The sequence below is a fragment of the Felis catus genome, chromosome A1 (genome assembly GCF_018350175.1).
Source record: "Felis catus isolate Fca126 chromosome A1, F.catus_Fca126_mat1.0, whole genome shotgun sequence".
Taxonomy (NCBI): domain Eukaryota; kingdom Metazoa; phylum Chordata; class Mammalia; order Carnivora; family Felidae; genus Felis; species Felis catus.
In genome coordinates, this window is record NC_058368.1 from 1,813,581 (window position 1) to 1,840,434 (window position 26,854).

At 39.8% G+C, this 26,854-nt stretch overlaps 2 protein-coding genes across 8 annotated transcripts in view; both read right to left on the minus strand.

The window, feature by feature from the left end:
- Nucleotides 1-668, minus strand: part of EEF1AKMT1 (EEF1A lysine methyltransferase 1) — a 42,062-nt gene extending 41,394 nt beyond the window's left edge. The window contains exon 1 of one of the 2 annotated variants that reach the window (XM_045039144.1): nt 531-668. The gene's annotated coding sequence lies outside the window, so the exon portion shown is untranslated. Of the gene's footprint in view, nt 1-491 lie in introns of both variants that reach the window. The other variant, XM_045039269.1, reaches the window with a different exon arrangement.
- Nucleotides 669-5,242: 4,574 nt separating this feature from the next.
- Nucleotides 5,243-26,854, minus strand: part of XPO4 (exportin 4) — a 116,263-nt gene continuing 94,651 nt past the window's right edge. For 5 of the 6 annotated variants that reach the window (XM_019816971.3, XM_003980253.6, XM_019817077.3 and 2 more), the window contains 10 exons: nt 23,907-24,066; nt 23,258-23,427; nt 21,446-21,620; nt 18,575-18,868; nt 17,332-17,512; nt 15,803-15,921; nt 14,172-14,302; nt 13,508-13,625; nt 12,986-13,078; nt 5,243-9,945 (listed from right to left, as the gene is read on the minus strand). In XM_019816971.3, the coding sequence (XP_019672530.1) occupies nt 9,748-9,945; nt 12,986-13,078; nt 13,508-13,625; nt 14,172-14,302; nt 15,803-15,921; nt 17,332-17,512; nt 18,575-18,868; nt 21,446-21,620; nt 23,258-23,427; nt 23,907-24,066 (1,639 nt within the window). In that variant the 3' untranslated portion in view covers nt 5,243-9,747. The remainder of the gene's footprint in view (nt 9,946-12,985; nt 13,079-13,507; nt 13,626-14,171; nt 14,303-15,802; nt 15,922-17,331; nt 17,513-18,574; nt 18,869-21,445; nt 21,621-23,257; nt 23,428-23,906; nt 24,067-26,854) is intronic. The other variant, XM_023249438.2, reaches the window with a different exon arrangement.

Below are 26,854 nucleotides of genomic sequence, written 5' to 3' on the forward strand. Positions count from 1 at the left end.
TGTCCCCGGCCCCAGGCAGGTCCTTTACTTCGATCATACTGTACCACTAAGACGCTACTGCCCTCGTGCACTGCCAAGTGTCGCGTGTCCCCGCCAGCCCCTCGGGGGCTGAGGTCTCGCCTCTCCACTCTACACCCCGCGCCCGGCAGAGAGGCCCTGCCTCCTAAGACCCCGGCAGACAGGTGTGGGGGCTCGAACGTCCTGGTCAAAGAAGCACAGGGTAGTGGGCCCAATCCCACTTCTGACCGGAGCGGAGTTCTCTTACTGCCCTGGCCTGGGGGTTAAGTTTTCTCCTCCGCACCCGGGCCGCCTAAGCCCAGGTTGGGCCGCTCCTCACGGGCCCCAGCCCACGAGGCCAGGTCACGCGGCGCAGGGACCGCGCTCCCTCTCGGCTCGGCTGCAGCTCGCCCTCCGTCCCCAGACATTAACTGAATCCCTCCGCCCCCACTGCACTGGCGAAAGGGTGACGAACGGAAAAAAGAAACCACAACCGACTCCGAAGCCGCAGACCAGCGCGGAAGCGACCCCACCTTCGCGCCCAGGTTCGTCCACTCAGTAGCCACGCGTGCGCAGTCACCCTCAGGTGCGACAGGGGTCGAAGCCGGCCCGCGCGGGCCCGCGCCGCGTCCGCGCATGCGCACACCCTCCGGCCGGAGGGCGCTTCCGGAAGACCCCGGAACGCAGTTTCCTCCAGGCGTTCCAGTCCTGCCTTTAACAGAGTGTAAGGGCGTGCTGTTGATAGGAGTTGTCCCCTCTTGTCTCTATCTTATAAATGACCTCCAAGAATAGTGGCAATTAAAAAAATAATAATAATAATAATAAGGTTTTAATTAGATTCCCTTCCAATTAAACGTATTCCAAGTAGCTATTTGCACTTGAAACTGGTATGTTTCGCAAACATTAAATTTAGGCCTTTGTCTATTTAGTTTACTCGGTCTTAGAGGAATTAAGACATTAAATTGAGGGTTTATATGCAGGAAGACTCTCAAACCCTGCACTTTGCTCCTATGATTTGCCTATCCAAACTTAATGTGGTTAATGTAAGTCTAGTTATATGCATTTTTCATTTGGGGGTTAGCTGCAAAAAATGGAAGAGATGTAAATGAGTGCACGATCTGATCGGTAAACAGATGATGCAAGGTAGAGGTCTTCATGCTGAAATAAGACCAGCTACTAATTTGGCAAACAACGCAATTATGAGGCAACAACATTCTCCACGAAAACGATGGATACTATTTGGTCAGCTGACTTGCCATTACTCTTTCATTCAACATACGTTAAGACCTCTAGCACAGTACCTACCACATAACAAGAACTTAATGTAGGAAATGTTCCCCTTCACCTTCGCTGTTACCGAGTCGTCAGATTTATTTTCATTCCCCAAGGCAATCTATATTATGTTCCTACCTTCCTTGCCTTCATTTTCTTTATTAATTTTATTATCTTGCTAAGTTTTATATATTCTCCCAAATACCTTTAAATCCTTTCTGGGACAAGGTGAGGATATAAATGAACTGCTGAGCTGCCAAACGATGCCATTTGGTAGTTCGTGAAAGAGGTTTACAACTTTGTGAGTACCATGCTTTCTATTTTAAATATAGTTTCCGGGTCTGTAACAACCCATGTTTTGTTTTGTTTTGTTTTTTTACTTTGAAAGTTTTGAACTGATGACAAATCTACTAAATACTTCAAAATCAGATGTAACTTAGCAAAAGAGCTGGAAAGAAAAATGTAAAACTAAAGGAAATCAATAATAACATGAACCAAGAAATAATTAATAACCAACTTTTATGGCAGTATATTTTTACAGAGGTAGTGTTCCATATATACAAGACTGCCTTGGCTTCTAAATTAACAGAAAAGTTTATGCTAATGAGTTTTGGCTTGAAACATCTTTTTAAGCGTTCAAAGTTTCAATTGCTTTCATATCATGTGAGACACAATAGTTACCTTCATGTAATGTGTATGTCATGTTATTTTTATAATTAAAATGACCTAGATGTCAGAAAGTTCGTATAATTATACTTCCACCAAGAGTGCTGACTGGCCAGACAGCATGTCTCACTAATACATGAAGATTAGAATTCTCCTGGTGAAACATTTTCATTGTAATTTAATGGTTATTAAAATCATAGAAAAGTGTAAAACATCAAAAGCAATTTGACTGGTATTGAAGTAAAGTGAAGATTATTTGTCAAGTTAGACTTGAAAGATGCTTTCAAATCAATTTCAATTCAGGAATTACTCCTTTGTTTATTAAAAAAATTATTTTTGTTCATCTCACTACTCTTCAGAAATGGTGCATAAAAGGAACAAAGATTACCCTGAAAAGGTTTCTTAAAAGATGAACTTACACTCAAGTTTTTCCTTTTCTAAAAAATAACTAGAAATTACCTATAATTACAAGAACAGATTCTGGTGTTTTTCTTCCATTCTCCAAGTACTGTATTACCAAATTACTCAAATTAGCCTAAGCATGTTGCAAAGGATGTTCCCTAGAATTCTAGTCCCGTAAGATGCTTTGAGAAGAAACCATTAAATAAGCTGATGAAAATCTCATTAAGATCTTCTAGAGCTCCTGGGGACCCCCGGGGGGGGGGGGGAGGGTCAGTTGGTTGGGTGACTGACTCTTGATTTCGGCTCAGGCTGTCATCTCAGTTTTGTGAGTTCAAACCCCAAGTCTTGCTCTGCACTGACAGTACGGAGCCTGCTTGGTTGGGATTCTCTTCTTTTCTCTGCCCCTGCCTTGTTGGTGCTCTCTCCAAAATAAATAAATTTTGAAAAGATCTTCTAGAGTTTTCTGATGTGCATTAGTGTAGTAAAGCTTTAACTTCACACAGGAAAACAAAACAAAACAAAACAAAACAAAACCTTGTTTCATTTCTCCAATTTATTTAGTAACAGCTAAGTTATAAAGAATTAGTGATTGGGGCACCTGGGTGGCTCAGTCAGTTAAGCATCCAACTCTTGATTTTGGCTAAGGTCACGATCTGTTTTGTGAGTTCGAGTCCCACATTGGGCTCTGCACTGACAGCAGGGAGACTGCTTGGGATTCTTCTCCTCTCTCTGCCCCTCCCCCTGCTTGCACTCTCTCAAAATAAATAAACTTTAAAAAAAAATTAGTGATTCATGAAACCTACTTTGGGAATCACTGTTACGATTTTGTTGTTGTAGAATTACGAGGTGAATATTCAACAGAAACTGAAACCACCAACTTAAATAGATCAATTTTCTCGTATAGAAAAGAAGAAAAACTAATATGGTGAACTCTATTCCAATACTAACATGGTGGTTGTGGCTAGGTCACATTTTATTGATGTTTAGATACTACAGTACTTAAAAGTAATTAATGGCTACCAGGTATTGGACTTTATATTAGAACACGTTGATGGATCAAAATGTGTTCTTAGAAACAATCTTTAAATATAATGCAATCTATTGAGCATCTATTATTATATCCAATGACCATGTTTAAAATTTTCCATTTAGGAAGAATGAACATTTATGGTCCTATGATATAGAGGATATATTAAGAATTGGATTTAGGGCTCTCTACCTCTCCCCTGTACTGTACCAGTTCATATGGCTTTACCAGGTCAGTCCTCAGAAAGGACTATCCAGGGCAATGCAGTTATAAGAAGGGGTGCAAATGAATATTGCAGCCTAAGATCTCAGGATATTAGAAGACTAACCCTGGCAGCAAAGTAAGCCAAAATGAACACTATCAAAACTTAAAACCGCTAACTACCGTGGAAATAAAAATATTTATTAGCACACCCCTATTTAACTGTCCTTTGCTTCAGTTTTTTCATTCTTTGACTCCAGGAATCCTCAGAGACTTACCTCAGTTCACTGTCATGCTAGATGTTAAAAATAACTTCCCAGGAAGGAGGTTGGTTCATGGGCTAGAACTAAGGCAGTGCACTGCTATTAGTACTGTATGGGACTTCTGAGCAGAAGACTTTCTCATTAGTTTCACCCAACATGCCTTTGCTTCCACTTAGTTTCAAAAAGAGAGTCAAACTGAACTGCCATTTGAAATGACAAAGAACGCACAAGACTCCATCTGGGATGTGACGCTTAAAACACAAACAAAAATGTCAACCTAATCAATGCACCAAAGGCATTATTCACAAGCCACTCAACATAAAATGACTATTTTTAGAGAGAACCATTAAAGATGACTATTTACAAATACTAATTTTTATATTTGGGGCCTTTAAAATCATTTATGGCTCTCTTCAAGAGACAGGTGATCAGCCTGTGCTTGAGGTCCCCCCCGAATGTAAGAGGGGAAACAAATACTCAACATGCACTCTACCTACTGTACCTCTTAAACAACCTGCTTTTTCTTATCTACCCTTGGAGTGGAATTACATTTCAACATAACCTAAGAAATACCATTATAAGTCAATGAATATTCAAAGCAAAATCAAGTTTAAAATAAATATATTTCAAAATGCATTTCCTTTTCTTAAAAAAATTACTTTTCCACTGCACATGTTTACAAGATTTAAGATTGGGTGAAAGGTGCGAGTGTGTAAGTCTAACACAGAGCAGGATGGCAATTCTCTACTTTCCCTGAAAAGGCCGAAAAGAAAGACCCGAACTACTAAAAATATTTACTACAAATATGCCCAAGTCCAGTGATTTAACTAGTCACTCTGAAAATGTTTCTAAAGCCAGGAGGTGAGATAAAAATAAATATGTTCAATATTACAGAATATAAACAAAACCTTTTCTTTCGGAATCCTGAATACTCTATTAAGGTTGGGTTATTTTCCCAGAAGGTAATGCAAATCTTTATCTATACAGATATGTCTCATCCCATGTTTCTTATTTAAAATTATTTTATGACTGTGTAACGTCCCCACTGTCAATCATCCTATGATTGTAAATGAACTAGCACCATTTCAATAAGCTTCATAAAATAGCCTAGCTAAATACCCATGAACAAATCACACATGGTCAAAACAAAAATGTAATAAAAATATTTAGTGAAAAGACACATTTTTAACTCCCATTTATGGATTTAAAAAATACAAATAAAATTTTATCAATTTGATATTCAGCTTGTAACTGGCTCAATACATAGCCTTGATTTATTTCCTAAAATCATATTGTAGCATCTTTTGAAAAATTAAATGCAACTTTATACCTTCATTAGTAATGTTAATAGAGGTAAATATTTAAACAGTATACTCTCATCCCTGGGTCTCTCAAAAAAACTGAAAAGTCTTAGTGTAAGTTTAAAATTTTAATATTTATAAATTTAAAAAATTGTACATGTGCTGAATGGTAGCAGTGCTAACATTTTGTGACCATTAAACCACAAACTCACTGCATGGAGCTTCTTTCTTTGTACAGAGAACCAAATCACAATCCCAGTACTTGCAACGTGTCATAATTTTATGTGGTATAAGACACCACTCCAGGAAGCCTGGGCTCAGAACACACTTGAGGTCAGATCCCCATCAGGTCCATAGTGCGGACACAGTATTTTTCATTTCAGGCCAGGAAAATGAGCTATCAGTACATACCTGACAACTCCTAGTAGCTAAGACTGAAAAGGAGAAAACTAAATCTCTCCCCCGGTGAGAAGGGCTGGGAATAAGGGAGGAGTAAAACCCCAGTGGATGGGTGGAGGAAGATGGTTTCGGGTGCAGCTCAGGAGTCTCGGGCGTAAACTGCACCTCCCAGTCACCACCAAAGCCGTCTTACAGAGTTTGTCTTTCCAAAGTAGAGCGCGCTGCCGGCCAGAAACAGATCCCTTCATCCACCCTCCTTAACACAGAACGGACGGCCATTATGAAGTCTGTAGCTTCACGTGGACCAAACAGATCCTCTGGTGAAGTTCGTCACGCGTTCCCATTAGAACCAGTCAGGAATAGCTCACACTTCTCACATCTAAACCTAAATATTTCAAGTTCAGCCTGAACCAGGGCACTTCAAATCAATTTGAGCTCAGCAATACACCAAACGTGGACATTTGTTAATTTTAGAGAACCAATTTTTAACGAATCCTTAAATGTAGCATTTTACCAAATCAGAGAATATCCATTTACATTTTAAAACAATTTAAAACATTATTATATCCTCAAATCAGCTATGCTGTTTTGTAGAAGAATTTATAGAAAATTAGGTTAAAAACTTACATCCAATCAGTTCCTTATTCTCTGGTTAAAAACAAAAGCAAAAACTCTAAGAAGTACTGAGGTTGCTTCTGCCTAACAGCTAATATTTTATTCAGGAACCAATATGATAATTATCCGTCAGACATAGCTAACTTGGTAAGGTTTAATGACAACCGCTTCTAACGGTACGTGGCAAACAGAAACAAGTGGAACTGTAACAGACAAGAGTCTTTTAGGGGTTCAACTGACACTGAATAGTAGGACACTCGAACTTGAAATCCTTGAAACTGAAAGCTAGTTACCTTCAATACTTGAGAGATTCATACCAATATAAACAGAAATGGGATACATGGTGCTATTAGAGAGACAAAGACTTGACATCTTGGGAAAAGAGAAAGTTCAATCAAAGACAGCAAGGGGAGTGTTAAATATTGCCGACTGGGGGCAAATTATAGAGATGCTTGGTTTTGAAGTGAAAACTGAAAAAGGTAGTAACCATCATATCTGAACAGAGTAATGTAATTAGAAACATGGCTTACAATGAAGGCTAAATTCTTTGAAAAATATTGCAAAGTGTTCTGTTTTTTTTTTTAACGTAAGCTGTCACACTTTAAACCCGACAAAAAACTCAATGCAGTGATATTAACATGCCCCCCTGTCTTCGAACAGATTAAGAGGCAACAAGGCAGAAAAGACCCAGATAACTGTGTTGAGAAGGACGCAGTCAAACACTGCCAAGCAGTTTGACCCAGGCAGTCACCCGTCCAGATGAACTGTAAAAGCAAACCAATGCTTTTAACAGAGCTACAAGAAGACAGTTACAGGTGCTGTTATATGGATAGAAATTGTGTATGGACCAAGTCCTTAGTGATTGTGCCCTGGGATTCTGTAGAGATTGTGCCTTTGGGAAAACAAATGGGCAAGGAAAATAAAAGAAATAAGTCAAATAAAGAATGAATTGAAACGAGAAGTTAAAGGATGCTATACATGAACAAAAGAAACTTTATAAAACACAAAATTCTAAAAATCATATCCTTGACAGTGTCCCTTTAACATATAAAAAGGGGGGCACAAATAATGTTTTTGTTTTTAGAACTCTTTTTAACAACTTAGTTTTAATAGTAGAAGTCAATTTACTAGAATTAAGCCAGTGCTCTTTACATCCACTGGGCCAAGAACATTAAAACAAAACCCCCAAAAACTAGCGTCAATAAACATAGCCAAAGATGAAACTGGACAGAGTAAAACAAAAGACCCAAACACTAAACAAATATTCAGTAAGGCAAACGTTAACACAAACACCCTGAAAAGAAGTCTTAGCCATTGCAATTAAAGTGGCATCCCCGTTACCTAGAAAATGGTGGTTGCTTTTTCCTCCAGTTTGCCACTACTCAACGTTCAGGGGACACTGGAAACATTATTTGGTCCAATCTGAAGTAAATCTCACTTTAACTGAAACTGATCTAATGAAATTGCAGGACTATAATAAAATCTGGGCAAATTTAGCAAATACATTTCTGTCTAGGAAGAAGTTATTAAATACGGACACCTTTTTATTTACCAAGGTATTTCTTTCCTACTCATCTTTATTTATAATAATAATTTGATCAGAGTTTTGTCATGGCAGACCTACCCAGTCAGTTGTGTATTTCAGTGTCCTTTGGCAAAGGGACTATTCTTATCGAACACACAGATACACACTGCTCACAACTCTTAAGAAAGCATGAGGGAGCTGGGAAACGTAAAACACCAAGAAAGAATATTGCCACAAGTTAAGGGAAAAAAAGAAGAAACCTAAAAATAAATGCACTTGTTCAAAGTGTTCTTAAAAATACGTGTATTTCATGAAGAGCGATCTTAGTTTTTTCCTAGCTGTCTTTTAAGATGTTTTTGCTCCACCTCAGTTATTAGTCAACAATAATCGAATTAAGAGTGACGTTCCTCAAAAAGTTACGGCCTTAGGCTTTGCATTCACTCGTGTCTAACATCACATGCACAGGTTGGATGTAATTTAGATGCTCCAGTTTTGTTAACTGTGAGTAGCACGGAGTTATACAAAGTTCTGCACAGCATCACGTGTGAAGATGCATATACTATATGCAATTCAGATATGAAGACTACGTCCGAAGGACAGTTGAGCCTGTAGGTGTCAAGGACACAGCAGGAGAAAGCCCACCCCCTGGAAGCAGTTTCAGAGCGAGACTGTGCCCGATTCCCGTCACTGTGCTGTGGGATTTTGACATTGCAGTGGGCAGAGCTTCATACGCCGGCAGTTTATAAATTAGCTTTCATTTCCATAATTTAAGCTGGCACACAGAACTAAGGGGAGCATGGCAGCAGTACAAAAGTCCTGATTAGAAAAATCAAACTAGAGGATCTAAACAGGAAGTTTTTAATCTCTTAAATTAAATGTACATGGCTCCTGTGAAATGAGGAGAATGTCCACTCTAGCGTAATTATTGCCCCTAATGCCCCAACGTAGAATAGTCTGTATGAATCAGTAATTCACATCCTTTAAAATAGTTATTGCTTAAGCAAGCCATTCAGAAATAGATTATTAGCCATGGGCTACGTGGCTGAAGAGAAACATACCCAAAAAGTTAGACTACATACGAATGAGACTTTCATTTCACTCATAAACCCAACATAAATACACGATCAAAAGGGCACCAGATTCATAGCAGCTAACACCCTAAACCAACTCTGAAGCATCAAGACTTGATTTCTTACTAAAACAAATCTGCTCTTTTTTGTATTTTCTTCTTAAAATTAAGGCAATGAAATGGCTACAGTTCCTAAAGTTCTTTTTATGGAACAAAAATATACACCCATTTTCCCCCTCAAGTTCAGGCATCAGAGTGTGACTGGAGGCCTGTATCACACAAAGCCTGCAACACCAGGCTGATGTTACAAACAACAGAGAGCCAGAGTGTGTGACACAAGAAGCCAGCAAACACCTGATGTTTCTTCTTCCCGCTGAATTACAAACCGAATCATCAAAGGGAGGAAAAGTTTGAAAGCACAAAACCTCGGAAGAGATTCCACTGTCTTTTGCATTGATTCAAAACTTGTGGGGTGGCAGAGGGGAGGAGTGTGTTAAAATGAAGAGTCCAAGGCCCAACAAACAGAAATTCTGACTCTGAGGGTCTGCAGTTGGGCCCAAGAATCTACCTTTTCAACCAGCTCCTCCAATGATGCAGGTGGTCTATGGACAACATTTTGAGAAACAATGCCGAGCACATGTCCATCTAATATATTTAATTTAACAGAAAGTCTACACTTTGGCTAGCCACCTAACGTTTTGATAAGGGGGAAAGGCACTGAATGTGCATTTCATGGTGCCCATATCTGTTTGCACACATATGGAATTGAAAATCTTAGATCACCATTCAAAATCTACAAGACACATATGACAGACTGTGGCTAACACCCAACAGCGGAAGCTGATTCAAAGGTGACCTCTCCTGTTTCACTGCATTACATATCAAACTTTCAGGCTCTCCAAGATCCAAAACGGCCAAAGAACTGAAGAACAGGACAAGACTCAAGTCAGCTTTTAGCAATTCAGTGCACTTTGCAGAAAGGATCTAAATTAAGCATAAAGTTTTGTTGTTTATTTTACACAAAGGAGGCCACCAACATTTGCCATAAACTCTTCTAAACTCTTTAGGAAGGCCATCTTCTGCTTCCGGTCCAGCGTCGGAGGAGTGCTGCTTGCGGTGAGCTTGTTGAAGGCATCTGCTAATCTCTGGTAAATAACCGGGTCTTGCTGACTTGACAGTAATGTTTCAACCAACTCGGAATATTCAGCCTATTGAAGAGACAAAGTGTATACGTAAGAACATTTAGCTTCCTCAAATGTCACACAAGTAGATGATATCAGGTACTACCTTGTGGGATTTCTGAAAGGCAGGGTCTGACAACGGCTCTTCTTCTTTTGCATTAAAGTGCAATTGTCATATAATATTCTATTAGTTTTGGGTGTACGACACAATCATCCCACATCTAAATACACTGTGAAATGATCACAATAGCTCTTTTTTTTTAATTAAAAAAATATTTCTTTATGTTTATTCATTTTTGTTAAATTTTTTTTTAACGTTTATTTATTTTTGAGACAGAGACAGAACACGAATGGGGGAGGGGCAGAGAGAGAGGAGGACACAGAATCGGAAGCAGGCTCCAGGCTCTGAGCCATCAGCCCAGAGCCCGACGCGGGGCTCGAACTCACGGACCGTGAGATCGTGACCTGAGCTGAAGTCGGACGCTTAGCCGACTGAGCCACCCAGGCGCCCCTGTTTATTCATTTTTGAAAGACAGAGAGAGACAGAGCACAAGCAGGGGTGGGGCAGAGAGAGACGGGGCGGGGGACACAGAATCTGAAGCAGGCTCCAGGCTCCGAGCTGTCAGCACAAAGCCCGACGCGGGGCTCGAACTCACGAACCGCAAGATCATGACCTGAGCCGAAGTTGGATGCTCAACCAACTGAGCCACCCAGGCGCCCCCACAATAGCTCTTTTTACTGATTAATATTCACTGAAAGTTCACTCTACTGTAAAAGTACTGTTCCAGCCTTTTACATTAGTAACTCACTTTTTATAACAATCCTATGAACAGCAGTACAAAAAGTACTGTTATTCTCCTGATTCACAGATGGAAGTACGTACACATAGTGAAATTAACATGTCTAAGATCACACTTGCTTTTTTTTAATCTTTATTTATTTACTTTGAGAAAATAAGCATGTCAGGGAGGGGCAGAGAGACAGAGAGGGAGAGAGAGAATCCCAAACAAGCCCCACACTCAGGGCAGAGCCCGACACGGGGCTTGATCCCATGACTGTGAGATTATGACCTGAGCCAAAATCAAGACTGAGACACATAACCAACTGAGCCACCCAGGCAGCCCAAGATCACACTGCTTTTAAGCAAGAATCCAGGCTGCTTGGCTCCTGAAGCCATGTGATTACCAAGTTTGTTGTCTCCTCTCTATTTTTCAACCACATTATTCATATTTATTTTGCATTTTATGCATAGTCTAAGTCTGCAACCTGACTCTCAAGCATTTCCCAGGGCTTTCTATAGGCACCCTGTCCACACAGCTCTGAGGACAGCAGACCCGTACAAGGCAGACAGGAGCTGTCTGGGAGGGGGTGACACAAGGGGAGGGGTATATTTCAGTCCTTTCTCAAGGTGAAGGTGCAGACGTACCTCCAAACCAGTACTGGACTCAGTGGCTCTGGGAGAAAGGGCAGGAAAAGGAACCTAATAAATATAGGAACATGGGGGGGGGGGAGAGATATGTAGTGCTTCTACTTTTAATGCCCCTTATAATAAAGCCTTATACAGAAGAGAGAGTGTGGGGTTAAGGAACATTCAACCAAAACAGCTTTCTAAGATAAGCTCTCTTAAAAAACAAACGAACAAACAACAAAAACTGGTCTGACACTATTTTTCATTAGCTTCTTGGGATATCATAATGGACCAAAGGGTGAAATGAAATATTAATTGCATTTGGAAAAGAAGAGTAAGGCACTGGACGCAATCCCTGACCCACAACACAAGCCGGGAACCAGGGTGGCCACCCTAAATGCCCTATCCAAGAGACATACCTACTCACAGAAGAGTAAGTATAAACTCCAAATCATTTCCCTATTCAAAAGACATGGTGGTCCCTCTGGAACCAGACCAGCAGATCTCATGCTAGCCAAACCTAACGCCTTGCTCCCTTTTTTACAATGTGTGAATATGTTGTTGTTGTTGTTTAAAGGCATCTGGAATGCAATGGCTTATACATATGGGGACAAGACATCTATCTTCCAAGCAAGCAACAAGGAAGTAAAATGACACAGAAAGCCCACAGACCTGAGATGGGCACCATGTGCAGAGAGGACAGCAAGAACTCAAGCCCCAGAGTACCTTCAGCTTGGAGCGTAGATGGTATAGGAAGTCTACACAAAGGGAATCTTTAAGTTGTATGAAAAGGCCTCAAAATCCTATCTTTCTTCAAAAAGGTAAATAAAATCAAGCCCTGAGTGCCACTCACAGCAAATGCAATGGACTCTATATACTTTAAGGGGAAAAAAAGGCAAAGCTTTTAACAAAAGTCAATTGCTTAGTCATGCTGGGATGTGTGCATGTGCTAGGGGGTGGGGAGACCAAAAATTGGGGAAAGGAGTGTTGGGAAACTGGGGCAGCTGATGATCTAATATGGTTCTTCTCATACACTTCACGGGCACCTACTCTACCAGAATAGGGAAGGGACAGGTGAGCTAGCGTTAACTTTTCTCCCATAACGTTAACCCCAAACAACGAGTGCGTGCTTCCGAGTCTTTAAAGGCTCAACAAAATAAATTGAAACAATACACTCCTTTCCGTAGTATAATATGAAGCAACACACTTTCCCTACCATGACAGGAAATAATACACTGTTGATTTCCGCACTTTCTCAAGGCAGATCCTCTGGGTCCCCAGTCTTCTTCGTCTGGTCTCCCTTACAAAACTGTGAGTTCCTCAAGGACAGAAACTGTGCCTCTACTATTCTTTCATGTTAATTCTTGGTTCCAAGCACACTTGTTTACAAGGACAAGCTTTAGGGCAGTGATCAATGCAAAGGATGATTCAGAACAGGGGAGAAGGGAAAGTAAGTGCTTATTCACTGACAAACAGCTTGTCAGAAGAGCTAATGTGGAAATGAAGAAATACGCCCTCACTGAAAGCAATTGAAGCACTGAGTCACAGATTCTCTAAGAACTGGGAGTATCAAAGGCCCACTATCTGCACAAACAATCTCCTTGCTGGAAAAAAAAAAAAAAAGGGAAGAGACCCAACGAAGAGACTTGTGCCCAGTACCTGATGCAAGCACACCAACGTGTAGAAAGCTTCACCGGCTGCAGTGGTCATCTCTGTGTTGTGCTTTTGCAAAACCAGCATATCAAAAACCAGCTGAAAGGACATAATACAAAACCTCTAAATAAAAATACATGATGATCGTACAATCTCCCATCCTGTGTCTAATCCAAAAAAGACAAAGAGGGGTGGTAGTTGCTCTTATTTATTAAATAAATCTGAAAATGGAAGAAAACAGCTTTTTAAAGACCCAAGGATTTATAACAACAGAGGTTATTCCTTGCTGTGACATGTGCCATCATAAATGACCAGACTGTTACATTTGCCACGTCAGGTTTCAAGAACACACAAGCGGAGAATAAGGTGTCCAGGGAACTGGTCTCCAGAAAAGCACAATGAACAGAAAGTAATTCTTTCCTGCCCTCCGAATGACGTAAGCGTTGCCTCATTCGAATGAAGATTTGCAGGCACGAACTGTACTAAAGCAGACAGCTTCGCGACATGCCAGCCGAACATCTATCTTACCTTTAGAAAGTGCCGTGTTGCTAGAAAAAGTGGTGAATCTGTTTCCTGTGCTTTTGCACACTGCTCAGCTAATGGCGTCAAAGCTTCCAGGCAAAGCTGGCAAACTTCCGAACTCATTCTGATCATGAAGGTCAAGGAACAGACTAGGTGTATTTAACTTATAAAAGATTAAAAAATCATGGCTATTACCAAATTCTAGGAATGACCACAGTTAAGTGAGTACCCTAGTGTGCAATATGTCTTTCCAGGGTTGCGAGCTACACGACAAAAGGTTTCCAGTGTTTCGGAGAGGGTCTCGGACTGTAGATTTCTGATGTGTTTCTGATCATGAGCACACAACTGATAAAAAGCCTTAGTATTCTCTACTACCGGGCAGCTGAGATCAGAGACTCAACAACAGTCGACGACATTACTAATTGGGGCTCTTAATGAAAGAGTGACTTTCGGACCAGGCACCAAAAGCCTTTGGGATTGATCTGTGAACGGAGGACAAGATGAGGTGAACTAATAAGAGAAACACAGAATTAGGGCTGTTAGACGACAGCTTTCTTATGAAATAAAACTAAACACAAAGGAAAATTTAAAAATACAAGTTTTTAAAACTTTGGGAGATTTTTTTTTCCCCCCAAGGGATAAATGATAATGATGTTCATTTAAAGGATATGATGTCATGCCTAGTTCTAGAGAGTACATCAGACTTTTAAAAAGATCTTCAGGAAGCTGTGGTATTTTTTCAGGAAAAATCTCACAGATAAATGTGATTAATTTGTAGTACTGATTACAAAGGGTTGGAAACTGAAAAAGAAATATTAAATATTTAGATGCTTAATGATATCTAATTTCTATTTTCATTAATGCAATAAAATAACCAATAAACTTGTAAATATAATTTCTCTAAAAGAATCAAGATGTATAGAAAACATAAAGATCTAATTAAATATAAAAATGTTTCAATAAAGGAAATATTTTAGTAACATGAAAATAATGTACAGTAGAAGCAATTATCTTCTGGACAGTTAATAACAGCTATCGCCAATTCCAGATAGTCTTGTTTACCTTGAAAAAGTAGACAAAGCAGCCAAATTTCAAACAATCAAATGACCTATAATTAAAACCCTTTTGCAAATGTGTTTATTTGATTTCCAGCATGTTAGAAAAATACAAGAAGGTAATACAGATTAGGATTATGCATGAAATAGAGTATTCACTTCTTCACACTTCTAAAAGTTGGTTGGACAGTCCTGGAAAACTGAAGTAAAAAGTAGGCAATCTACAGTTTAGCAATTCTTAAGAAAATACACATCTAAATGTGTAATGGTTTATTTGATGAGAACCCCCCCCCACCCCTCACAACCAAACCAAAAAACCCTAAAAGAAAGCAATATACAGAGCTTAGGAAACTTCCCCATCCGACTGGTGGCCACATGAACACTCAGCTCACGGGTCACCAATCATCTCCCAAAGACACTGCTCAAGGAGAGACACATGTGGTCCCCGCCTACTCTGTGGGAATCTGACAGCACCTCCTACTCCTCAATGCGACTTCTAACCACTTCTCAACCGCTATTTTCTTCCTTCCCACGACCGACCTCTCTTTCCCTCTCCCACTCTACCTCGTTCGTGTTCCACACACATGCGCACGCACACACCTCCCTCTTCCTTCCCAGCCATGTCTTTGTCCCCACCCTCACCCTCCGTGACAACTCACGAAAGAGACTCCCTTCTTCTGCGGTACCAAAGGAGGAAGAAAGGGCAGCCTCGTCACCACCCCACCCTCAATACTGACTGATGACCCCGAGACAGGACGTCGCCAGAATGCACACAAATTTAAAAACCGCTAGTCTTGGTTTCTTACCATCCCATTTCTACATGGGGTTGCTGGAAAACGCCTTCTGCTGCTCAATCCTTAAAATCAGAGAATGACGTTCAAAAGCACGAGTGGAATACAAATACACCTAAACATATAACTTAATTTGCTCAATGACAAATGAGGGAATCAAAACTGCTAACATCAGAATTCAGTTTCTAAAAGAACCAGTTTTTTTTCTGTCGCTAATTATCAGTGAAGACAGGACTCTGGGGCAGGATTAAATGAGGGCACGAACCACGTACTGAGCTGCATGTGTGAGTATAAATGACACACAATGGGAACCAGAGCCTCTGATTTTCGTGTGTACTTAACAGACAAGCAGGTACTTATACCTCCTTAATTAAATCAGAGGTGTATTCTTGTCTACAACATCTTTGAACTCCGAGCAGACGGTTGGGGTTTTCACATTCACTGTCTTCAATTACCTTCAAAAGATCTTGTGACATCAGGGGCAGAATGAGGTTCACTCCATACAGAACAACATCAGCCGCGGACACAGACCTGTTTGCCGCCTGCCCTGGCTCATGTCCTCTGAACACCTCATCTGTTAAGACAAAAAGGTAGTCTTAGAATTGCAACATCAATAAACCTACAGAGTTACACGTATTCCCATCTTTGTGAGAAAGTAACAAAAGATGAAAACCCCTAAGCCAAAATATATCTATGAGTGGACAGCTGATCAATCTGGCCCTGGGTCATCCCTTTGTATTTCATTTGTCAGGGTCTCTGATGCAGTATTCCGTGTTCACATTATTATTCTACAGTGATGGAAACTAACGCTTCATGTTTTAAAAAGTAGAATCGAATCTACTCACAAGGAAGTTATACTGTGAGTTAAATAATTTCCACAGTAATATTTATTTTATCTATTAGGTGTGTGAAATTTTTCTATGCTGAAGAGGAATGGGGGGAAACAGAAATTAAAATGTTACAGAAGATGGTAGTTAACAAATAACTACCAATATTAAAAAGGCTTATTATCCTTAATCCATATAAAATGCATACAAATTAAGAATCCTCCTAAGACCTAAATAGGTAAATGAGGAAAATCCACAAACATCTATCAAACCCAAAGCCTAATGAAAAACAGTTCACTGCAATCATTAATGAAACAATGGAATTAAAAAAAAATTTTTTTTAACATTTATTTATTATTGAGAGACAGAGGGAGACAGAGTATGAGCAGGGGAGGGGCAGAGAGAGGAGGAAACACAGAAACTGAAGCAGGCTCCAGGCTCTGAGCGGTCAGCACAGAGCCTGATGCAGGGCTCGAACTCACAAACCATGAGATCATGACCTGAGCCCAAGTCAGACACTTAACCAACTGAGCCACCCAGGTGCCCTGAAGCAATGAAAATTTTTAATGAATAGTTAAAAAAAATTTTTTTTTCAATGTTTATTTATTTTTGAGGGACAGAGACAGAGCGTGAGTGGGGGAAGGCAGAGAGAGTGACACACAGAATTAGAAACAGGCTCCAGGCTCTGAGCTATTAGCACAGAGCCCGAAGCGGGGCTCGAACTCACAAACCGTGAGATCACGACCTGAGCGGAAGTCAGAAGCTTAACTGACTGAGCCACCCAGACGCCCTTTTAATGAATACTTCTGACTCATTACATTAAAAATGACTTTTAAATGATAACATTTAAACTTTTTAACGTTTATTTATTTTGAGAAAGAGGAGAGAGTGTGTGACTGTGCATGAGCAGAGAAAGAGAGAGAGAGAGAGAGAGAGAGAGAGAGAGAGAGAGAGAGAGAGAGAGAATCCCAAAAGCCGGCATGCGCTGGGAGTGGAAACCTATGTGGGGTCTGTCTCATAAAGGTGGGAGCCGGACGCTTAACTGACTGAGCAACCGAGGCGACCCCCCCCTTTATTTATTTACTTAGTTTTATCTTCCTTTGCTTTACAAAAAAGATAAGTAAAACAAAATTTAAAACCCTCACACCTCACCTTACCTGTATCGCTAAAATCTATGAATTCTTTTGACAGAAGGTTAGTGAGAAGTTCCATGATGAGAAGCAGGTCTTGGTACTGTTCTTCCTCTGCTGTAACATCTATTCTTTGCCGCCCCAAGTTATTCTTAGAATATACTTGCAGCAAAGTAAGGCAGGCTTCATACAGGTTCATAGCTTTGGACTGTAAGAGAACGTGCATAAATCATACTTAGTTGGGAAAAAATATCAACCCTAAAAGAAACTTGAAATTATAATCTAATAAATTTAGTCTGGATCCCAACAGTAGCTCAAACACTTGTTTGAAACTCTTATAAAACATTAAACTCTTATAACTCTTATAAAACAAAAAAATGAAACAGCATGCATTAAAGATTGCAGTTATGTTTTAAAAATTAGCAGTTTTCTAACAAAATTTGACATCCATTTTTTTTGTTCACTTGATAATACGTACTAGAGAGATAATAAGATTTTGGCAACAGAACTGTTTTACTTCTGCTATTTACCTCTGTGTACACTATTTATTATTTTCAGATTTAAAACTGTTTAACTTGCAAAAGCAAAGTGTACCAAACCATGGTCTTAAATATCAGAATGGCAACGGCCTGCCCTCTCAGTCATGCATCTATGGCTACATTTGTAACATTTATAAAATAACCTTACTTTTGAGCAAGTGCCTTTGATCTAACAGCAACAACAACAAAGATTTACAACTCAGGAACCCACATGAAATGATTTAAAACAAGATTTATGCTAATCCACAGACAAATACAAATATATTCCTTTAGGGCAGTTTTAAAACAGCTTTCTAAATGATTTCTAAACAGGGTAAAAAGTGTACCTGTGGTTACTGATTATAAAAGAATTTAGCTTGTCTAAATTATCCATTTGATTTATAAAGCAAAGATACAAACTGTCACTTAAAATTTTGAGCCTCAAGAGTTTCAACAGACAGAAATTGGTTAAATTTTTCTGTTTGTCTTATCAAACACGCCTCATCTGAATGGTTTTGACTGAATAAAATACTATATCTCAAAGAAATTACTGGTTTTACCAACAGTTTTAGGTCAGAACTGACTTTCCTTCAATAAGCCTTCCCCTGGATTTTGAGTTCTTTTGAAAAGTTCTGAAGTCTTTTTGAAAACTCCTTTGGATAACATTCACAGAATTTAAAGGAAAGTGTCTGTTACTTTGTTATACTTTCAGGAGTTCTAATCCGAAAGAGGAAAAATTAGAAAGTGCTTACCTCTCCAAGATAGCATATCTGTTTATGTGCAACTTCCACAAAAACTTCTATTATGAGATTGACGGTCTCTGGGGTATTTTTGTAAACTTCCATCAATCCAATGCAATTGGTAAGGAAGTCCATCAAAAAATTAAAAAGAATTGCTACGTTGTCAATCTGGGTAGCCTCCGCAATGCCACACAGGGCCTCCAGCGTGGCCGTGATCTCCTGCTTGACTTCCTCCTGCTGGCACATCTGCTGAAAGTTTTCTTGATTTATCACTCTTAAGAATCGCTGCTGAAGTGGCTGAAGGACCTGTCAAGTTAAAGCATCATTCTTCTAAAAGTTTAATTCCCACGATCCCTTTCTTTCAGCTTTACTCCCTCAACCTGGAGATGTCCCTTCTAAAACATTTCTGAAAGCACCGCAAACAATGATCGGAACTACAGGCTATGTTCCCCATCACGAGGGGACGCGTAACTTCTAACCTACAGAAAGAACGAACACACAGTACACTGGTCCTTAGGGAAACGGAAATCAAAACCACAAGGCGACATCACCTCAGGTCTTTTAGAATGACCACCATCAAAAAGACGAGACAGAAAGGCTGGCAAGGATGTGGAGAAAAGGGGACCCCTGTGCACTGTTAGTGGAGGTTGTCAACTGGGGCAGCCGCTAAGGAAAACAGTGAGGAGGACCATCAAAAAATTAAAACAGAGTTACCATATGACCCAGTAATTCCACTGCTGGGAATATATCCAAAGGAAACCAAGACAGCACTTAATCAGACGTCTGCACCCCCATGTTCACTGAAGCATTATTTGCAATGGCCGAGACATGAAAAAAACCTGAACGTCCATCCATGGATGAATGGAAGGAGTTGTGATACATATGCAATCATACAGTTAGCCGTACAAAATGAGGAAATCCTACCATTTGTGACCACACGGATGAACCTTGAGGGTACACGTTAAGTAAGTCTGACAAAGAAAGACAAATACCATATGATCTTACTTAGATGAGGAATTTTAATACAATAAAATAATAAAATAACAAAACAAACAAAAAATCCCAACTCTCAGAAAAAGATCTGTAGTTGCTACGGTGGGGGTGGGGGGAGGTGGGAAAAGGGGGATTTGAACTTCCAGTTGTAAGATAAATTAAGTACTGGGAGTGTCACGTATAACATGGTGACTATAGGTAAACACTGCTGTGTGACAGATAGGAAAATTGTTAAAAGAGTAGATCCTCAGAGTTCTCATCACAAGAAAAGAATTTTCTTTTGTTGTTTCTTTTCATTGTACTTATATGAGATCGTGGATGTTGACTGAAGTTCTTGCAGTAATCACTTCATAATATATGTAAGTCAAACCGCTATGCTGTACACGTTTTGAACTTGCGTAGTGATGCATGTCAATTACCCCATGAAAGTGGAAAAAGTATTATTTATGGAAAAGCAAATCAGCACATGCTATCACCTCACTTTCTAAAGTAATTTAGGTTCCAAAAACCACAAATCACGGAACATGACTTAGTCAATGCCATTCACAGAATTCTGTCACTATCATCATCTCTTTCCAGTGGATTAACCTCCCCCCTCAAAAAGATGAAATTTAAGTCTCCAAAGGGTCAGAGAGTAAGTATCAACTTTGAAGAATATGTCAACTCTGGCCCAACTATCCAATTACAATTTAGTACAGAAGCAGCCATAGATAAAATACAGACAATTGAACATGACTGTGTTTCCATAAAACTTTACTTAGAGAGAGAGACAGCAGGCCGATTTTGGTCCGTGGGCTCCAATTTGCCAAACACTGTTCTACATTCAGCTCTGGACTGTTTTTCTCCTTTCCAAATTTCTCTTGGCATAGAGCATAACTTCAGAAAATCAGTCCTGTCCTGAGTGAACATGCATATTCATGAAGATATCTTAATTCTAAAGCTATACATATGATAATACAATTGTTTAAACTAGAAATATATGGTCAGCCTGGTTTTCTTTTGGTCTGAAGTCACAGATGACTGCCAAATTCTGTTACTGTGTCCCTTCTCAGACATTAAGAGCACTCTAGTCACAAGGATTATAGGCCAGCCACCTATACTGATACCTCTTGGTTCCTGACTTAAAGCTAACTTACATAATGCAATGTGTTCACAGTGGTTATTGGTTGATTATGCATCCCCCCCCACCCCCGCAACTGATATGTTGAAGTCCAAATCTCTAGTACCTGAGAATGTGGCCTTATTTGGAAACAGGGTTGTTGCACACATAATTAAATTGAGTTAATTAGGGTGGGCCGCTAATCCAACGACTGGTATCTTTACACCGAAATGCACACATGGAGAATATCATGTGAAGATGAGATTACGCTGATGCTTCTACAGCCTAAGAACACTAAAGCCTACCTGTCAACCACCAGCAATTTGGCAAGAAGCCTGGAACAGATTCTCCTTGATAGCCTTCAAAAGGAACCAACCTACCAACACCTAGACGTTGGATTCTGGTCTACACAACTCCAAGACAATACATTTCTGTTGTTTGCTCCACTAAGTTTGTGGCACTTTGTTACAGCAGCCTTAGCAAACTAATAATAATAATTTGCACCTCCTCATTCAACAGAAGCGGATATTTCACTGATTCTTTAGGCTCTCATTTGAGTTGTGGGCAAAAATGTGCCCATACTACAGAACGTTTGACAAAGTCATCACATATGCAGATATGGGCAAATTATAAGATGGTATTTGTAAAATAATAAGCTTCAACCTATTCCATTATAAAGGGAAAAACATTAGAGAAGGTATGACTGAAATGTTTCTGTCTCCACAGAGTATTTTATGCCACCACATAGGGTAAAACATAAGAAGGCCGATCCAAATAAAGGAAACTATTACCTCTGTCCAATACTGCTGTTTGGTTTCTGTGTCCATATGTGCAAAACCACCCAAGACAAGAGCCTTCATCAGTGTCCTCTGCACGGGACTTGACAGGAAGTTCAGAGGTGGGCTTCGACTTGCAAACTGCTTGGCTAAGTTCCACCAGTTTTCACACTGAATCACTAAGTTTGCTCTAGAAGCCGAAGTAACAAAACAAAAGACGTATTACTTTACACTGCGTGTATACCGAGTAAACAAAAATGGAAGGTAACTGAATTTAATTAGTTTAAAAAAAATTTTTTTTAACGTTTATTTTTGAGACAGAGAGAGACGGAGCATGAACGGGGGAGGGGCAGAGAAAGGGAGACACAGAATCCGAAACAGGCTCCAGGCTCCGAGCCGTCAGCACAGAGCCCGACACGGGGCCCGAACTCATGAACTGCGAGATCATGACCTGAGCCGAAGTCGGCCGCTTAACCGACTGAGCCACCCAGGCGCCCCTAATTAGTTTTTAAAGTACAGTATATAGTAAACTGATATAAATTTTGGAGTCACACAAGTCTGTGCTCAAATCCCATTAGTTGTTTGACAATGTAAAATTTATTTACTCTCTTATTTAGTTACCAGATCCGTAAAACAGGGTAACAACAGTAATAACAGCGTTAACTCTCATGGCTGATATGTACACTATAACTAAATAGTTACAATAAAATTAAATAAAATACTATATATGAAATGCTTGAAACAGTACAGTAAGTTACAAGAACTCAATAAATAACAGTCAATGCTAAGAGTAATAACAATCACATTCCTATATAGTAAGAAAAATGTTTGGGGTACCTGGGTGGCTCAGTTGGTTAAGCGTCTGACTTTGGCTCAGGTCATGATCTCACAGTTCGTGAGTTCAAGCCCCACACTGGGCTCTGTGCTGACAACTCAGAGCCTGGAGCCTGCTTCAGATTCTGTGTCTCCCTACCTCCCTCTCTGTCCCTCTCCAGTTTGTGGTCTCTCTCTCTCTCTCTCTCTCTCTCTGTCAAAAATAACAAAAAAGAAAGAGGGGATGGGGGGAGAGAGACAGAGAGAGAGAGAGAGACACACACACACAGAGGGAGGGATAGAGGAGGAAAAATTTCCAGAGTTTGTTGTAGAAAACACTAAAACTCTTAATTTGCAAAATTATTAAATTATCAAGTTTTTCTCACCTTTATTTTTATTGTTTTTTAGGTTTATTTATTTTGAGAGAGAGAGAGAGAGAGAGAGAGAGAGAGAGAGAGAGAGAGAGAAAGAGAAAACAAGCAGGGGAGGGGCAGGTGGACACAGAGAGAATCCTAAGCAGGCTCTGTGCTATCAACGTGGAGCCCAATGTGGGACCCGAACTCATGAACCATGAGATCATGACCTGAACCAAAATCAAGAGTCAGACGCTTAACCGACTGAGGCACCCAGGCGCCCCAAGTTTTTCTCATCTTTAAAACAGAATAATAGGATATCTGAAAAAATTAAATGAGACTACTAAAGTGTATTAAAATGTTTTTAAAACTATAAATTACTAAACACATGTTTCTCATAAGAGTCTTTGATGCCAATCCTTGAATAGCCAAAGCAATCCTCAACTGTACCATGAGAAAGCTCTATTTACATTCATAGCAATAATATGATATTGACTGTGTCTTTTTTTTTTTTTTTAAACACATTGCTCCCAAATGCAGGGTCTATTTGCATTTAGGACCATGTAACTGTTTGCCACTTGAAAGACCACACACACACACACACACACACACACACACACACACACACACACACAAAATCAGCCTCCAATTATCACCTTACCTTTCTCTTCTTTCCACCAAAGTGACAAGGAGCTGCACAGTGTCATTTGCAAGGTCCTGCTCACTACTCCACACTGAGAGGTTACTGATGACTTTTTGTAAGAGGTAGCCAATAATCCACTGAGAACCTTCTGTATCTGCTCCAAATGCTGTACTGAATGGCAGACTTATCTTAAAGGAGAAAACAAAAATTTTAAGGTCAGAAAGATCAGCTTAAAAAGAAGTGCACAGAAAAATCAAACTGAAGTTAGCATCTAAATCTGGAGTACCGTTTACTTTGCATCAATTTTATAAACGCATTCATTTCTGGGAGTCCAAAATAAAACCTCCTCAATCCACGGACATCTTCCAATGTGAGTTAACTTTACTCTCATTAACACACTAACATGGTGTTCATACCAAACACAAAGAACGTAAATTAATCCATTCCCACTAGTAATCTATAAATTAATATGGTCAAAATAAGCTGAATCAAACGATGTGCTCTAAGGAAAGTTATTAAAATCGTACATCGTTCATACAGTTCTCTTCAATGTGGAAGATGTTCAGCTCTTAGTTACATCTCGATGAGAAAATCACCAAGAAAAATATTCTCATTTCCACAAGTGTCGAATTCATAAATCCAAACAAAGCCAGTTTTATATTCTGACCTGATCGTATAGTTTCTCATCCACCAGGAGGTAAGTCTTTGCCCAGCGCTTTAGGAACCAAACAATGTCTTTGCCCATTTGAGGGCTTAGGAGGTGAGTGAGGTCTGCTCTTATTGCTCGAGATTCAACCTCTGAAACTCTGAGAACAGCAGATAATAGCCTGTAGGCATAAAAAAGAAGTCGTTTATTCTTCCATTTATTTGGCCGTCTAATAATATTTGCTTCTGAAAAGTCCTTTTTGTTCTGTTTTCAACTCTCTGAATTTAGGCCAGGCTATAACTTGAAATTTTCATCAGCAGGATGAAAGTCCCCGTTCATTGCTGACCCTTCAGAAGCAGGAAACAAGACTCAGTCATGGGTAGAGACATCCTTCTGTGGAAGTCTCAGCATTACCATCCACAGAGATTTTTCACATTGGACAGATACATACAAGTAAAAGTTCAGAGTAAAGGCTACATTCTGCAGCCCTTCCTCACTACTTCACTCCACGGTTAGCACTGTTTATTTTGATACATTTGTTATTTTATGGTGGAGGGTCTGGTAACTAACTTACCCAGAATGCTCTGAACATTAAATCTTGCCTCTAAATTGGACACTCCTATATACTTCCTAACAAACTTGATTCTTACTGGTATTTTATTTTATTTTTTTTCAACGTTTATTTATTTTTGGGACAGAGAGAGACAGAGCATGAACGGGGGAGGGGCAGAGAGAGAGGGAGACACAGAATCGGAAACAGGCTCCAGGCTCCGAGCCATCAGCCCAGAGCCTGACGCGGGGCTCGAACTCACGGACCGCGAGATCGTGACCTGGCTGAAGTCGGACGCCCAACCGACTGCGCCACCCAGGCGCCCCCTTACTGGTATTTTAAAATGCAAGTCTTGCTAAAAAAGTTATCCACGTAAGCGTGCATACTGTCCTCTCCTACACTACATAATTCATACGGCTGTGTGGTGTTAATAACAGCATGATATGCTGAGAAGTTAGAAAGTCTTCTTCCGGGGGTGGGAGTAGGAGAGAAGAGAACCCGAAGTGATACATATTTAGCTTGACTTGAGCTAAAAGGCAAAGAAGCTGAGGATGTAATTGAAAGGATCCATCTTAACATCATTTTATAGATGTCCTGCCAAGACCGGGATCCTAATCACCTGAACCTTGGCTTCTGCTACTTCTCTTTACTGTTCTCAAGATGACTAAAAGTATCTCCCTGTAATGAAATCTTACATTTCAGTTCTTTGTCCAACTGTATATCTCGAAAGTACTAGATACTATTTATCGCCCTATCCTTTTGAAATAATTTCTCCCCTTGAACCACACAGGTTTTTAAGTTTCTACCCCCAGAACATCCTTTTTCCCTATATAACACCTACTCCCTATACTACCTACCAGTGCTCAAATTTTCAAAAATTATTTTAGGGTGGATATGAACGAAAATACTCCAGGACCTCACATTACATTTAAGTTAAAGTATCAGATTTTTCCCGTAAGAATAGTTTGAAATGATATAATCTGCAGCCTAACAGAATTTGAATTAAATAATTACAGTAACTTTGTAAATTTGTGCACAGGAATTTAATTATCAGTGTTTTGGTACCCACCATCATCCATTTGAAAAACAAGTTTTTCTTTAACAGTTGGAAACTTAATACATTCTTTTTCTCCTTAAATTTTTATTTCTTTTCCCCACAGGTTATCTTATTGTAATACATTTTTATAGTCATTTTTATTGATCATACCACATCCATCTCTGAAACAAATGTCTAGTTATTGAAAAGTCATTTTAAAAAATTCCCAGTGACCATAAGACTTGGTTCTAAAATGTGTTTTGGACTTATTAGTATACAATTGAGCGAAGTATAACACAAATTTAAATTATTAAACATAGGGGTGCCTCGGTGGCTCGGTCAGTTAAATGTCTGACTTGGGCTCGGGTCATGATCTTGCGGTTTGTGAGTTTGAGCCCTGCGTCAGGCTGTGCTGACAGCTCAGAGCCTGGACCTTACTTCAGAGTCTGCGTCTCCCTCTCTCTCTCTGCCCCTCCCCTGCTCACGCTCCTTCTGTCTCTCTCTCTTTTTCACAAAAAAATAAACATTTAAGAAAGTTAAAAAAATTTATTAAACATAAAACTAAAATTCTATGCATTTGTGAATGAGATTAATGTACCAGGATTTTGTTTTTCCAAATTAGTTCATGCATCTGTGAAAAAAAAATGGCTAATTAAAAAATAAATTATTTAAAAAAAATTAGCAGCCATTAAAAAATATATATATATATATAAATTCCTTATTCTTAGAATGAGACAGAGTTGAGTATAATTTGATTTGATTCCTTTTTCATTTTTATAGAAACACTGAGAAAACCTATTCACATAAATGGAAAAAGCAGTTTTAAAATAACAGGGTTCCTCAATTATCTGAACCTAGTTTTATGCAAAACATCACGAAGATCTACTATCAAAAACTATTTTTAATCATCTCTTAGCTGACAATTTGATTTCTTGAGTCCCGTAATGCAAAGGGCTGAAAAGCTCCTGACCTGTAAAGTCCCTGTCATCCGCTACTCGGTCATTCACTCCCGACACCACACACTCAATTCGGAACCGTCGCTTTATCTGGCACCGCACGCTTTGACGCACCTGCCTCTCCGTCACGTTAAGACTCAGAACGAGCAAGAGCCTTGCCTTTCTCTGGCAAAGCAGGAGCAACGTAAAGCAGCGCGGGCTCCTGCGGCCTCACTGCCACAGCCCGTTGGGCGAGCAAAATCCCACGGGGCCGCCTCTGACAGAACCTCTCACAGCCACCTGACTCTTTCCACCCCCACTTTTACCAGTGGAAACGCTTCCTCACCTGCCTGGTCGCCCTTTGAACCCACCTTCCACGGTACAATCCTGCTACCACCGTCTGACCGGTCCACCTGCCCGTTTCCGACGTTCTTCACCACTTTCACTC